The sequence below is a fragment of the Rhinopithecus roxellana genome, chromosome 10 (genome assembly GCF_007565055.1).
Source record: "Rhinopithecus roxellana isolate Shanxi Qingling chromosome 10, ASM756505v1, whole genome shotgun sequence".
NCBI classification, from domain to species: Eukaryota; Metazoa; Chordata; class Mammalia; order Primates; family Cercopithecidae; genus Rhinopithecus; species Rhinopithecus roxellana.
Window position 1 is genome coordinate 74,089,794 of NC_044558.1, and position 14,570 is coordinate 74,104,363.

Genomic DNA, 14,570 nt, shown 5'->3' on the forward strand with positions numbered 1-14,570 from the left:
TTTTCCAGTTTTTGCCCATTCAGTATGATATTAGCTGTGGGTTTGTCATAAAGAGCTCTTATTATTTTGAGGTACGTTCCATCAATACCGAATTTATTGAGCGTTTTTAGCATGAAGGGCTGTTGAATTTTGTCAAAGGCCTTTTCTGCATCTATTGAGATAATCATGTGGTTCTTGACTTTGGTTCTGTTTATATGCTGGATTACGTTTATTGATTTGCGAATGTTGAACCAGCCTTGCATCCCAGGGATGAAGCCCACTTGATCATGGTGGATAAGCTTTTTGATGTGCTGCTGAATCTGGTTTGCCAGTATTTTATTGACGATTTTTGCATCGATGTTCATCAGGGATATTGGTCTAAAATTCTCTTTTTTTGTTGTGTCTCTGCCAGGCTTTGGTATCAGGATGATGTTGGCTTCATAAAATGAGTGAGGGAGGATTCCCTCTTTTTCTATTGATTGGAATAGTTTCAGAAGGAATGGTACCAGCTCCTCCTTGTACACCTCTGGTAGAATTCAGCTGTGAATCCATCTGGTCCTGGACTTTTTTTGGTGGGTAGGCTATTAATTGTTGCCTCAATTTCAGAGCCTGCTATTGGTCTATTCAGGGATTGAACTTCTTCCTGGTTTAGTCTTGGGAGAGTGTAAGTGTCCAGGAAATTATCCATTTCTTCTAGATTTTCTAGTTGATTTGCGTAGAGGTGTTTATAGTATTCTCTGATGGTAGTTTGTATTTCTGTGGGGTCGGTGGTGATATCCCCTTTATCATTTTTTATTGCGTCTATTTGATTCCTCTCTCTTTTCTTCTTTATTAGTCTTGCTAGCGGTCTGTCAATTTTGTTAATCTTTTCAAAAAAACCAACTCCTGGATTCATTGATTTTTTGGAGGGTTTTTTGTGTCTCTATCTCCTTCAGTTCTGCTCCGATCTTAGTTATTCCTTCTCTTCTGCTAGCTTTTGAATGTGTTTGCTCTTGCCTCTCTAGTTCTTTTAATTGTGATGTTAGAGTGTCAATTTTAGATCTTTCCTGCTTTAACAGACAAGCAGAGAGCCAAATCAGGAATGAACTTCCATTCACAATTGCTTCAAAGAGAATAAAATACCTAGGAAGCCAACTTACAAGGGATGTCAAGGACCTCTTCAAGGAGAACTACAAACCACTGCTCAGTGAAATCAAAGAGGACACAAACAAATGGAAGAACATACCATGCTCATGGATAGGAAGAATCAATATCGTGAAAATGGCCATACTGCCCAAGGTTATTTATAGATTCAATGCCATCCCCATCAAGCTACCAATGACTTTCTTCACAGAATTGGAAAAAACTGCTTTAAAGTTCATATGGAACCAAAAAAGAGCCCGCATTGCCAAGACAATCCTAAGTCAAAAGGACAAAGCCGGAGGCATCACGCTACCTGACTTCAAACTATACTACAAGGCTACAGTAACCAAAACAGCATGGTACTGGTACCAAAACAGAGATATAGACCAATGGAACAGAACGGAGTCCTCGGAAATAATACCACACATCTACAGCCATTTGATCTTTGACAAACCTGAGAGAAACAAGAAATCGGGAAAGGATTCCCTATTTAATAAATGGTGCTGGGAAAATTGGCTAGCCATAAGTAGAAAGCTGAAACTGGATCCTTTCCTTACTCCTTATACAAAGATTAATTCAAGATGGATTAGAGACTTAAATGTTAGACCCAATACCATAAAAACCCTAGAAGAAAATCTAGGTAGTACCATTCAGGACATAGGCATGGGAAAGGACTTCATGTCTAAAACACCAAAAGCAATGGCAGCAAAAACCAAAATTGACAAATGGGATCTAATTCAACTAAAGAGCTTCTGCACAGCAAAAGAAACTACCACCAGAGTGAACAGGCAACCTACAGAATGGGAGAAAATTTTTGCAACCTACTCATCTGACAAAGGGCTAATATCCAGAATCTACAAAGAACTCAAACAAGTATACAAGAAAAAAACAAACAACCCCATCAAAAAGTGGGCAAAGGATATGAACAGACATTTCTCAAAAGAAGACATTCATACAGCCAACAGACACATGAAAAAATGCTCATCATCACTCGCCATCAGAGAAATGCAAATCAAAACCACAATGAGATACCATCTCACGCCAGTTAGAATGGCAATCATTAAAAAATCAGGAAACAACAGGTGTTGGAGAGGATGTGGAGAAATAGGAACACTTTTACACTGTTGGTGGGACTGTAAACTAGTTCAACCATTATGGAAAACAGTATGGCAATTCCTCAAGGATCTAGAACTAGATGTACCATATGACCCAGCCATCCCACTACTGGGTATATACCCAAAGGATTATAAATTATTCTACTACAAAGACACATGCACACGTATGTTTATTGCGGCACTATTCACAATAGCAAAGACTTGGAATCAACCCAAATGTCCATCTGTGACAGACTGGATTAAGAAAATGTGGCACATCTACACCATGGAATACTATGCAGCCATAAAAAAGGATGAGTTTGCGTCCTTTGTAGGGACATGGATGCAGCTGGAAACCATCATTCTTAGCAAACTATCACAAGAACAGAAAACCAAACACCGCATGTTCTCACTCATAGGTGGGAACTGAACAATGAGGAAACTTGGACTCGGGAAGGGGAACATCACACATTGGGGCCTATCATGGGGAGGGGGGAGGGGGGAGGAATTGCATTGGGGAGTTATACATGATATAAATGATGACTTGATGGGTGCTGACGAGTTGATGGGTGCAGCACACCAACATGGCACAAGTGTACATATGTAACAAACCTGCACGTTATGCACATGTACCCTAGAACTTAAAGTATTAAAAAAAAAAAAAAAAGAATGTATTAATTGTTAAGGTATTTCACAAAGTTAGTTTCAGAAATGAAGCATTTGTAATGGTGACAGATTATTAACTTGATTATTTTCTGATTTAGCATATACCTCCAGAGAAGAGTATGACCCCACTTTTTGGCCAAACCAAAGTCTTTTAGTGGCTGACATTTTGTGGAAATAGTAGATGAGGACATAAAAGAGCAGACTGATAAAACTTAAGTAATTTATGTCATATGGGGGGAACTTCCTTCTTAGTTTATCTTAAAGTATTTAATTGTGATCATCTCAACAAAGGCTTATTACAGTAAGACTTTGTATTTTACCATTCTGATTCCTCCACAGTATCCAATAAAGTGCATTTCTGTATATAATAAACATGTGTTAAATTGAAATAATTTAAATTCCTTTTATCTAAACCCTATTAAAATTCTGAGAATTAAAAAAACAATAAAAATAAAAAAATAAATTTGCTACATTTTTTTTTTCCCTCGATGATTGCAAAGCATTCCACTACATGAATGTACCACTATTTATTTGAATAGTTCCTTTTGGGGAATACTTAGGTTTTTCCCTACTCCTTTGCTATTATAAACAATGTTTTAATGTGCATTTTTGTACATAATTTTTTGTGCACATTGAGAATGTCTGTATCATAGATTCCTAACAGTACACTGCTAGGTCAAAAAAGTATGTTTGTATATTAAAAAATATTAGTGGATATTGCCAAATTGTCCTCAAAAGAGGACAATTTAAATTCATATCAATGTATGAAGCATGTTTCCACATATGCTTAGCAACATAATGTATTACATAATTTTTATTTTTGCCAATATTAAATGTTTAATTCTAAATGATAATCTACTATGTGCAAAGCATTCGTATCAATGGTAAGGTTACAACCATGAACAAAATTGACATTGACTTCATGGTACTAACAATCTACCAAAAAGTAGATTATAAATATGAAAAATTAAATTATATAATGTGGTGAATGGTAGTACAGGTGAGAAATAAGTTGCCATAGGGACAATGAGTAAGAAGACCTTCCAGACTGATGATGGTGCTGAGACAGGAAGAATGAACACACAGCCAGGTGAAGAGAGAATTTAGAGTTAGGTAGAGAGAGTAACAGTGGAAAAAGACTGGAAGTAAGGGTACATGAAGTGTTTGAGAAACCGAGGAAAATTCAGCCTGACTGGCACTTTTGGAGCCTACTGAGAGGTTGGAAACCTCGATGTATAAAGGCACCAAATTGCATGGATGGGTACTTTTATCTACAGCACTCAGTTATCTTGGTGAAAGTGAGGGAAAAAGTAGACTGGTAGACTGACCAAAACTGGTGTTTTGCTATTGAGTGCATCATAAAAATGAGAGAAGCAAACATGTTATTTGCAAGATGGTCCTAAAGGTGTTGAGTCATGGAGTATGATGACCATGGGGAAGGAGATGGGCATGGGACTAAATTAACATAGGAAAAGCTGGGAGCTCACACGCTAAAAACACATTTAGCATGAACAAATGAAAGAGCTCAAGGGGGCGGAGCAAGATGGCCGAATAAGAACAGCTCCAGTCTCCAACTCCCAGGGCGAGCCACACAGAAGACCGGTGATTTCTGCATTTTCAACTGAGGTACTGGAGTCATCTCACTAGGGAGTGCTGGACAATAAGTGCTGGTCAGCTGCTGCAGCCTGACCAACTAGAGCTGAAGCATGGCGAGGCATAGCCTCACCTGGGAAGCGCAAGAGGGAAGGGAATCCCTTTTCCTAGCCAGGGGAACTGAGACACACAACACCTGGAAAATCGGGTAACTCCCACCCCAATACCGCGCTTTAAGCAATGGGCACAACAGAAGAATATATCCCTCACCTGGCCGGGAGGGTCCCACGCCCACGGAGCCTCCCTCATTGTTAACACAGCAGTCTGCGGCGATCTAACCGCAAGGCAGCAGCGAGGCTGGGGGAGGGGTGCCCGCCATTGCTGAGGCTTAAGTAGGTAAACAAAGCCGCTGGGAAGCTCGAACTGGGTGGAGCTCGCAGCAGCTCAAGGAAACCTGCCTGTCTCTATAGACTCCACCTGGGGACAGGGCTGAGCTAAAAAAACAACAGGGGAAGCAACAGAGGCCTCAGCAGACGCGAACGACTCTGTCTGACAGCTTTGAAGAGAGCACTGGATCTCCCAACACGGAGGCTGAGATCTGAGAAGGGACAGACTGCCTGCTCAAGTGGGTCACTGACCCCTGAGTAGCCTAACTGGGAGACATCCCCCACTAGGGGCAGTCTGACACCCCACACCTCACAAGGTGGAGTACACCCCTGAGAGGAAGCTTCCAAAGGAAGAATCAGACAGGTACACTCGCTGTTCAGCAGTATTCTATCTTCTGCAACCTCTGCTGCTGATACCCAGGCAAACAGGGTCTGGAGTGGACCTCAAGCAATGTCCAACAGACCTATAGCTGAGGGTCCTACTGGCAGAAGGAAAACTATCAAACAGGAAGGACACCTATACCAAAACCCCATCAGTACGTCACCATCATCAAAGACCAGAGACAGATAAAACCACAAAGATGGGGAAAAAGCAGGGCAGAAAAGCTGGAAATTCAAAAAATAAGAGCGCATCTCCCCCTACAAAGGAGCGCAGCCCATCACCAGCAACGGATCGAAGCTGGTCAGAGAATGACTTTGACGAGATGAGAGAAGAAGGCTTCAGTCCATCAAACTTCTCAGAGCTAAAGGAGGAATTACGTACGCAGCGCAAAGAAACTAAAAATCTTGAAAAAAGAGTGGAAGAACTGACAGCTAGACTAATTAATGCAGAGAAGGTCATAAACGAAATGACAGAGATGAAAACCATGACACGAGAAATACATGACAAATGCACAAGCTTCAGTAACCGACTCGATCAACTGGAAGAAAGAGTATCAGCGATTGAGGATCAAATGAATGAAATGAAGCGAGAAGAGAAACCAAAAGAAAAAAGAAGAAAAAGAAATGAACAAAGCCTGCAAGAAGTATGGGATTATGTAAAAAGACCAAATCTACATCTGATTGGGGTGCCTGAAAGTGAGGGGGAAAATGGAACCAAGTTGGAAAACACTCTTCAGGATATCATCCAGGAGAACTTCCCCAACCTAGTAGGGCAGGCCAACATTCAAATTCAGGAAATACAGAGAACGCCACAAAGATACTCCTCCAGAAGAGCAACTCCAAGACACATAATTGCCAGATTCACCAAAGTTGAAATGAAGGAAAAAATCTTAAGGGCAGCCAGAGAGAAAGGTCGGGTTACCCACAAAGGGAAGCCCATCAGACTAACAGCAGATCTCTCAGCAGAAACTCCACAAGCCAGAAGAGAGTGGGGGCCAATATTCAACGTTCTTAAAGAAAAGAATTTTAAACCCAGAATTTCATATCCAGCCAAACTAAGTTTCATAAGTGAAGGAGAAAGAAAATCCTTTACAGATAAGCAAATGCTTAGAGATTTTGTCACCACCAGGCCTGCCTTACAAGAGACCCTGAAGGAAGCCCTAAACATGGAAAGGAACAACCGGTACCAGCCATTGCAAAAACATGCCAAAATGTAAAGACCATCGAGGCTAGGAAGACACTGCATCAACTAATGAGCAAAATAACCAGTTAATATCATAATGGCAGGATCAAGTTCACACATAACAATATTAACCTTAAATGTCAATGGACTAAATGCTCCAATTAAAAGACACAGACTGGCAAACTGGATAAAGAGTCAAGACCCATCAGTCTGCTGTATTCAGGAGACCCATCTCCCATGCAGAGATACATAGGATCAAAATAAAGGGATGGAGGAAGATCTACCAAGCAAATGGAGAACAAAAAAAAACAGGGGTTGCAATCCTAGTCTCTGATAAAACAGACTTTAAACCATCAAAGATCAAAAGAGACAAAGAAGGCCATTACATAATGCTAAAGGGATCAATTCAACAGGAAGAGCTAACTATCCTAAATATATATGCACCCAATACAGGAGCACCCAGATTCATAAAGCAAGTTCTTAGAGACTTACAAAGAGACTTAGACTCCCATACAATAATAATGGGAGACTTCAACACCCCACTGTCAACATTAGACAGATCAACGAGACAGAAAGTTAACAAGGATATCCAGGAACTGAACTCATCTCTGCACCAAGCGGACCTCATAGACATCTATAGAACTCTCCACCCCAAATCAACAGAATATACATTCTTCTCAGCACCACATCGCACTTATTCCAAAATTGACCACATAATTGGAAGTAAAGCACTCCTCAGCAAATGTACAAGAACAGAAATTATAACAAACTGTCTCTCAGACCACAGTGCAATCAAACTAGAACTCAGGACTAAGAAATTCAATCAAAACCGCTCAACTACATGGAAACTGAACAACCTGCTCCTGAATGAATACTGGGTACATAATGAAATGAAGGCAGAAATAAAGATGTTCTTTGAAACCAATGAGAACAAAGATATAACATACCAGCATGTCTGGGACACATTTAAAGCAGTGTGTAGAGGGAAATTGATAGCACTAAATGCCCACAAGAGAAAGCAGGAAAGATCTAAAATGGACACTCTAGCATCACAATTAAAAGAACTAGAGAGGCAAGAGCAAACACATTCAAAAGCTAGCAGAAGGCAAGAAATCACTAAGATCAGAGAAGAACTGAAGGAGATAGAGACACAAAAAACCCTCCAAAAAATCAATGAATCCAGGAGTTGGTTTTTTGAAAAGATCAACAAAATTGACAGACCGTTAGCAAGACTAATAAAGAAGAAAAGAGAGAGGAATCAAATAGATGCAATAAAAAATGATAAAGGGGATATCACCACGACCCCACAGAAATACAAACTACCATCAGAGAATACTATAAACACCTCTACGCAAATCAACTAGAAAATCTAGAAGAAATGGATAATTTCCTGGACACTTACACTCTCCCAAGACTAAACCAGGAAGAAGTTGCAATCCCTGAATAGACCAATAGCAGGCTCTGAAATTGAGGCAACAATTAATAGCCTACCCACCAAAAAAAGTCCAGGACCAGATGGATTCACAGCTGAATTCTACCAGAGGTGTACAAGGAGGAGCTGGTACCATTCCTTCTGAAACTATTCCAATCAATAGAAAAAGAGGGAATCCTCCCTCACTCATTTTATGAAGCCAACATCATCCTGATACCAAAGCCTGGCAGAGACACAACAAAAAAAGAGAATTTTAGACCAATATCCCTGATGAACATCGATGCAAAAATCGTCAATAAAATACTGGCAAACCAGATTCAGCAGCACATCAAAAAGCTTATCCACCATGATCAAGTGGGCTTCATCCCTGGGATGCAAGGCTGGTTCAACATTCGCAAATCAATAAACGTAATCCAGCATATAAACAGAACCAAAGTCAAGAACCACATGATTATCTCAATAGATGCAGAAAAGGCCTTTGACAAAATTCAACAGCCCTTCATGCTAAAAACGCTCAATAAATTCGGTATTGATGGAACGTACCTCAAAATAATAAGAGCTCTTTATGACAAACCCACAGCTAATATCATACTGAATGGGCAAAAACTGGAAAAATTCCCTTTGAAAACTGGTACAAGACAGGGATGCGCTCTCTCACCACTCCTATTCAACATAGTGTTGGAAGTTCTGGCTAGGGCAATCAGGAAAGAGAAAGAAATCAAGGGTATTCAGTTAGGAAAAGAAGAAGTCAAATTGTCCCTGTTTGCAGATGACATGATTGTATATTTAGAAAACCCCATCGTCTCAGCCCAAAATCTCCTTAAGCTGATAAGCAACTTCAGCAAAGTCTCAGGATACAAAATTAATGTGCAAAAATCACAAGCATTCTTATACACCAGTAACAGACAAACAGAGAGCCAAATCAGGAATGAACTTCCATTCACAATTGCTTCAAAGAGAATAAAATACCTAGGAAGCCAACTTACAAGGGATGTCAAGGACCTCTTCAAGGAGAACTACAAACCACTGCTCAGTGAAATCAAAGAGGACACAAACAAATGGAAGAACATACCGTGCTCATGGATAGGAAGAATCAATATCATGAAAATGGCCATACTGCCCAAGGTTATTTATAGATTCAATGCCATCCCCATCAAGCTACCAATGACTTTCTTCACAGAATTGGAAAAAACTGCTTTAAAGTTCATATGGAACCAAAAAAGAGCCCGCATTGCCAAGACAATCCTAAGTCAAAAGGACAAAGCCGGAGGCATCACGCTACCTGACTTCAAACTATACTACAAGGCTACAGTAACCAAAACAGCATGGTACTGGTACCAAAACAGAGCTATAGACCAATGGAACAGAACAGAGTCCTCAGAAATAATACCACACATCTACAGCCATCTGATCTTTGACAAACCTGAGAGAAACAAGAAATCGGGAAAGGATTCCCTATTTAATAAATGGTGCTGGGAGAATTGGCTAGCCATAAGTAGAAAGCTGAAACTGGATCCTTTCCTTACCCCTTATACGAAGATTAATTCAAGATGGTTTAGAGACTTAAATGTTAGACCCAATACCATAAAAACCCTAGAAGAAAATCTAGGTAGTACCATTCAGGACATAGGCATGGGCAAGGACTTCATGTCTAAAACACCAAAAGCAACGGCAGCAAAAGCCAAAATTGACAAATGGGATCTAATTCAACTAAAGAGCTTCTGCACAGCAAAAGAAACTACCATCAGAGTGAACAGGCAACCTACAGAATGGGAGAAAATTTTTGCAACCTACTCACCTGACAAAGGGCTAATATCCAGAATCTACAAAGAACTCAAACAAATTTACAAGAAAAAAACAAACAACCCCATCAAAAAGTGGGCAAAGGATATGAACAGACATTTCTCAAAAGAAGACATTCATACAGCCAACAGACACATGAAAAAATGCTCATCATCACTCGCCATCAGAGAAATGCAAATCAAAACCACAATGAGATACCATCTCAACGCCAGTTAGAATGGCAATCATTAAAAAAATCAGGAAACAACAGGTGTTGGAGAGGATGTGGAGAAATAGGAACACTTTTACACTGTTGGTGGGATTGTAAACTAGTTCAACCATTATGGAAAACAGTATGGCAATTCCTCAAGGATCTAGAACTAGATGTACCATATGACCCAGCCATCCCACTACTGGGTATATGCCCAAAGGATTATAAATCATGCTGCTATAAAGACACATGCACACGTATGTTTATTGCGGCGCTATTCACAATAGCAAAGACTTGGAATCAACCCAAATGTCCATCTGTGACAGACTGGATTAAGAAAATGTGGCACATCTACACCATGGAATACTATGCAGCCATAAAAAAGGATGAGTTTGCGTCCTTTGTAGGGACATGGATGCAGCTGGAAACCATCATTCTTAGCAAACTATCACAAGAACAGAAAACCAAACACCGCATGTTCTCACTCACAGGTGGGAACTGAACAATGAGGAAACTTGGACTCGGGAAGGGGAACATCACACACTGGGGCCTATCGTGGGGAGGGGGGAGGGGGGAGGGATTGCACTGGGGAGTTATACATGATATAAATGATGACTTGATGGGTGCTGACGAGTTGATGGGTGCAGCACACCAACATGGCACAAATATACATATGTAACAAACCTGCACGTTATGCACATGTACCCTAGAACTTAAAGTATAATGATAATAAAAAAAAAAAAAGAAAGAGCTCAAAAGACAAAAACAGTGTCAGAGGATGGCAACTTATGATCAATACACATAATATGTACAAAATACATATGAGCTTGAACATATAAAGAAAATGCATTACCAATTGAAATATAAAGTATATTCTAAGTTAAAAATGCCAACTGAATATGTGTGTATGCTTTTACACACATCTGAATGCATAGGTACATGTAAGCATACAAAAAGTTAGGGAAAAATATCCATATTAATTACTTAAAAGGGAAAAATAAGTTATTTTTATTTTCTTTTTTATAATTTTATGTTTTCTTTTTTAAAAAACAAGGATGCTTTACTTTAAAAATAAAAAAAGGACTATATTAAAAAGTAGCTCTTCAAAACACTTCCGCTATTTTGCTCTAATTTTATAAGTACCTATTTGTTATCTCATAAAGAACTTAAATGCGTCATTTTGAAGTATTTCATAGCCAAAAAAATCCAAACCTTTGCAATGTTTTTGGCTTAAGGTCCCTCAAACTGACATGAATAACCACTAAAAGACTAGTGACTTAAAAAAATACTATTAAAAATAAGAACTGTCAAAAATATTCTCCTTGTTACTTACTTGTTTGTTTCCTTAAATTAGAAGTCTTATCTGGAAATAAAGGACCAAGCCAAGAAGGTTCGACTTTTCCTATACAAAACCCTCCAAGGCAAATGCTATTGTTGGCCACGTCCAGGGCCAGCCTCCTTAAGAGCAAGCTGATGATCTGGCTGTCGCCTTTCCCAATGCTTATCGTCAGCGCTTTTCGTACATCTTGTTCACGAGATCCACTATTCAATAAGAGTTCCACCAATTTGGGACTGCTCTCTTTCTCACATACCTGTTAAAGAAAAAAAAAATTAAGTATATTAAAAATCTATAGTTTTCTTCCTTTTAGGAGACTGGCAAATCAAACTTCATGTGATTTTTCTCTACATCTCCAATTTAGAATTAAACAAAATAAAATAAGACAAAACTGATCCTTGAATAGATTGGGAAAATAAGATGATATTAATGCCGTAACTGTCAGAATAGCATGAATAATCTGCCACATGCCAGTCAGTTATCACAAAAGAGACAATATTATATGGAGACAAAGTTCCATAGGTTTGGCATCAAGATCTCTGTTTACATCCAGACTCCACCAAGTATGTACATTGCTTACACTTTCTGAGCTTCTGTCTTCTCACTATAAGATATCTGGGAAACCAGTACCTTAACACAGTAAATAGTACTGTCCTGTCTTTATTTGTGTCATAGAATAACTAAATGGGGACTTAGCTATTGTAAAATTTATTAATGCCACATTTAAACAACAATCATTACTCATGTCTGGTTTTCCTGATCTCCTCAGGACAAGCATCTGAATTTCCTCAAATATATACCTTGTCTCTCAGTCCTCAACCTTCCTCTGAATGCTATGTTTTCAGAGCATGTGCTCAGGGTGGGTTAGCACGCGAGGTGCTATAAAAACTAGAACAACTGAGCAAGCCAGGAGAAGCCTTAGCAACCTGAAGCACTGCACACTGGCCCTACTCAGGAAGAGCTTTGGAAAGGAGCTAGACATTAGCAAGGAGCTATCAACTAGAAGACAAAAATAACAGGTAATAGAAATAATATCCATCAGTTACTGTGCTAAATTCTGTACACACGTGATTTCTAATCTTTAAAAAAAAAAAAATCCTATGCCATAGCAATTATTTCTCCCACCTTATAGATGAGTATTTAGAAATGATATATAATTTGTCCCTTAAAGCTGGCAAGCAACTGAAACTTGGATATGAAGCCAAATCTGCTGGCTTCAAAACCTGTGCGACTTTCATTACCCAAAATTAAACATTAAAAAAAGGAAAGAAAAGAAGACTCAAAGATCCAGGGTACCAACTCAGAGAAAATAGATGTTGGGGACAATTCTTGAATTTTCTAGAATCAAAGTGCTTCCAAGGGATTTGAGGGGATGTTCATTCATGTGGTTGGAAGGCACCAATTAAATGCCCACCAGTCTCCAAGTACACTTACCTTCAACCCATACTCAAAGCACTACAGAGGTCTGATCAAGTCACCGTCCTCTTTAAAAACCTTCTAAAATGCCACTGCTCCGGACATTCTTCCAAACACAGCATGTAATTTTTCAAACCTCATTATCTTTTGTGCTATTTCTATTACCCTAAATGCCTTCCTCTACTCTTCACCCAGCAAAAAGGTGTTCATTCTTGAAGAATTGGGTTCAAAATTTCTTGCGGAGAAGTCCTTGCTACTAACCTCTCAGGTCAAACACACCATTTCCCCTCCTGGCTCCCATCCATTTCATTTAATGTAGCACTGAGCAAACAAACATACACACCTATCTGTTTTATTGCTAGAATGCAAAGGCCTGTACATTACTGCAATTCAACTTGTATTCCTGAAGCCTAGCACAACACCTAGGATGTATATTTAATTTAAGTAGTAAATTACTAAAATCCTCTTCAAGGGCTCATAGCAAAATTAAGAGGAAGGGAGGTGAAAGACGAAGGAGGGAAGGAAGGAAGGAGGGAGGGATGGAAGGAAGAAAGGAGGGAAGGAAGGAAGGAAGGAAGGAAGGAAGGAAGGAAGGAAGGAAGGAAGGAAGGAAGGAGGGAGGGAGGGAGGGAGGGAGGGAGGGAGGGAGGGAGGGAGGGAGGGGAGGGAGGGGGAGGGGAGGGGAGGGGAGGGGAGGGGAGGGGAGGGGAGGGGAGGGGAGGGGAGGGAAAAACTCACAAATGCCTTCTCCTGTAGCCCAGTAACTTTTTTTCTCTAAGATATGCCACTCACTCCTTACTTTGTACTAAGGTGATTTATGTTTTATTCTCTTGTCAATGTCCCAACACATACAGACCTATAAACTTCGTGAAACAGGAAACCCCTTATATATTCTCTATTAATTATCTAGCACTGTGCTCTGCACATGTTTGTGGAAGGAATTTTCCTTGGAGGATCCAAACTATCCAAGCTGACTTTAGGCATATGGGTGCCATGAAGAGAGAGATATATAAGAAAGTGAATCTGAGAAAAGAAATAAATGCCAGCAAAAATAAGAATTAATTTCTTTAAATCCTACAGAGTCATTCTCTTTAGAATATTCACACATATTTATGAAAGTAATTTCAACTTCATGACAGGAAAGTACTACTGCTTACAGATATTTATTTTTACATTTAAATAATAATGAAGAAAATTCAGAATATAATAACTAAAGTTTATCAAAAGCATAATTTCTTATCCCTGCAATCTTTCTCTGATCATCTAATTTATAATAAATGCAGCACATTATCAAAATCAAATTATTCAAACTGTTATTTTAGAGTAAATGAACACCACTACCACCACTACCATGAATCTGCTGTGTAGCCAAGAAATTAAAGCAGGCACTGTGGAGGCAGATTTTGCACTATTTACCAGGAGGTTGTTCTTAGGCAAGTTATTTAATCCCTCAGTGCCTCAACTTCTCACTTGTACAATGGGAATAACATTAGAACCTACTGGACCTATTCATAGGTTGTCATTAGGATTAAATTGTGTAAAGTATTTGGAGCAGTGCCCAGCTGGTAATGCGTATGATGGAGGTGTTTGGTTTTGTTGGTTTTTTGTTGGTTGGTTGGTTGGTTGGTTTTGAGACAGAGTCTCACTCTGTCATCAAGGTTGGAGTACAGCAGTGCAATCATAACTCACTGCAGCGTTGACCTCCTAGGCTCAAGTGATCCTCCCGCCTCAGCCTTCTTATGTTATGTTATGTTATGTTATGTTATGTTATGTTATGTTATGTTATGTTATGTTATGTTATGTTATGTTATGCTATGTTATGTTACGTTATGTTTTATGTTGTGTTATGTTGAGACAGGGTCTGGCTCTGTTGCCTAGGATGGAGTGCAGTGGTGCAATCTCAGCTAACTGTAACCTCAACCTCCCGGGCTCAAGTCATCCTCCCACCTCAGACTCCCAAGTAGCTGGGACAATAGGCAGGTACCACTA

At 39.5% G+C, this 14,570-nt stretch overlaps 1 protein-coding gene across 3 annotated transcripts in view; it reads right to left on the reverse strand.

The window, feature by feature from the left end:
* Positions 1 to 14,570, reverse strand: part of LRRK2 (leucine rich repeat kinase 2) — a 151,873-nt gene that overhangs the window by 84,004 nt on the left and 53,299 nt on the right. For all 3 annotated transcript variants that reach the window (XR_004059522.1, XM_010366111.2, XM_030938579.1), the window contains exon 19: positions 11,163 to 11,421. Coding sequence is in view for 2 of the 3 variants with exons in the window: in XM_010366111.2 (XP_010364413.2) it covers positions 11,163 to 11,421 (259 nt within the window). In the remaining variant the exon portion in view is untranslated. The remainder of the gene's footprint in view (positions 1 to 11,162; positions 11,422 to 14,570) is intronic.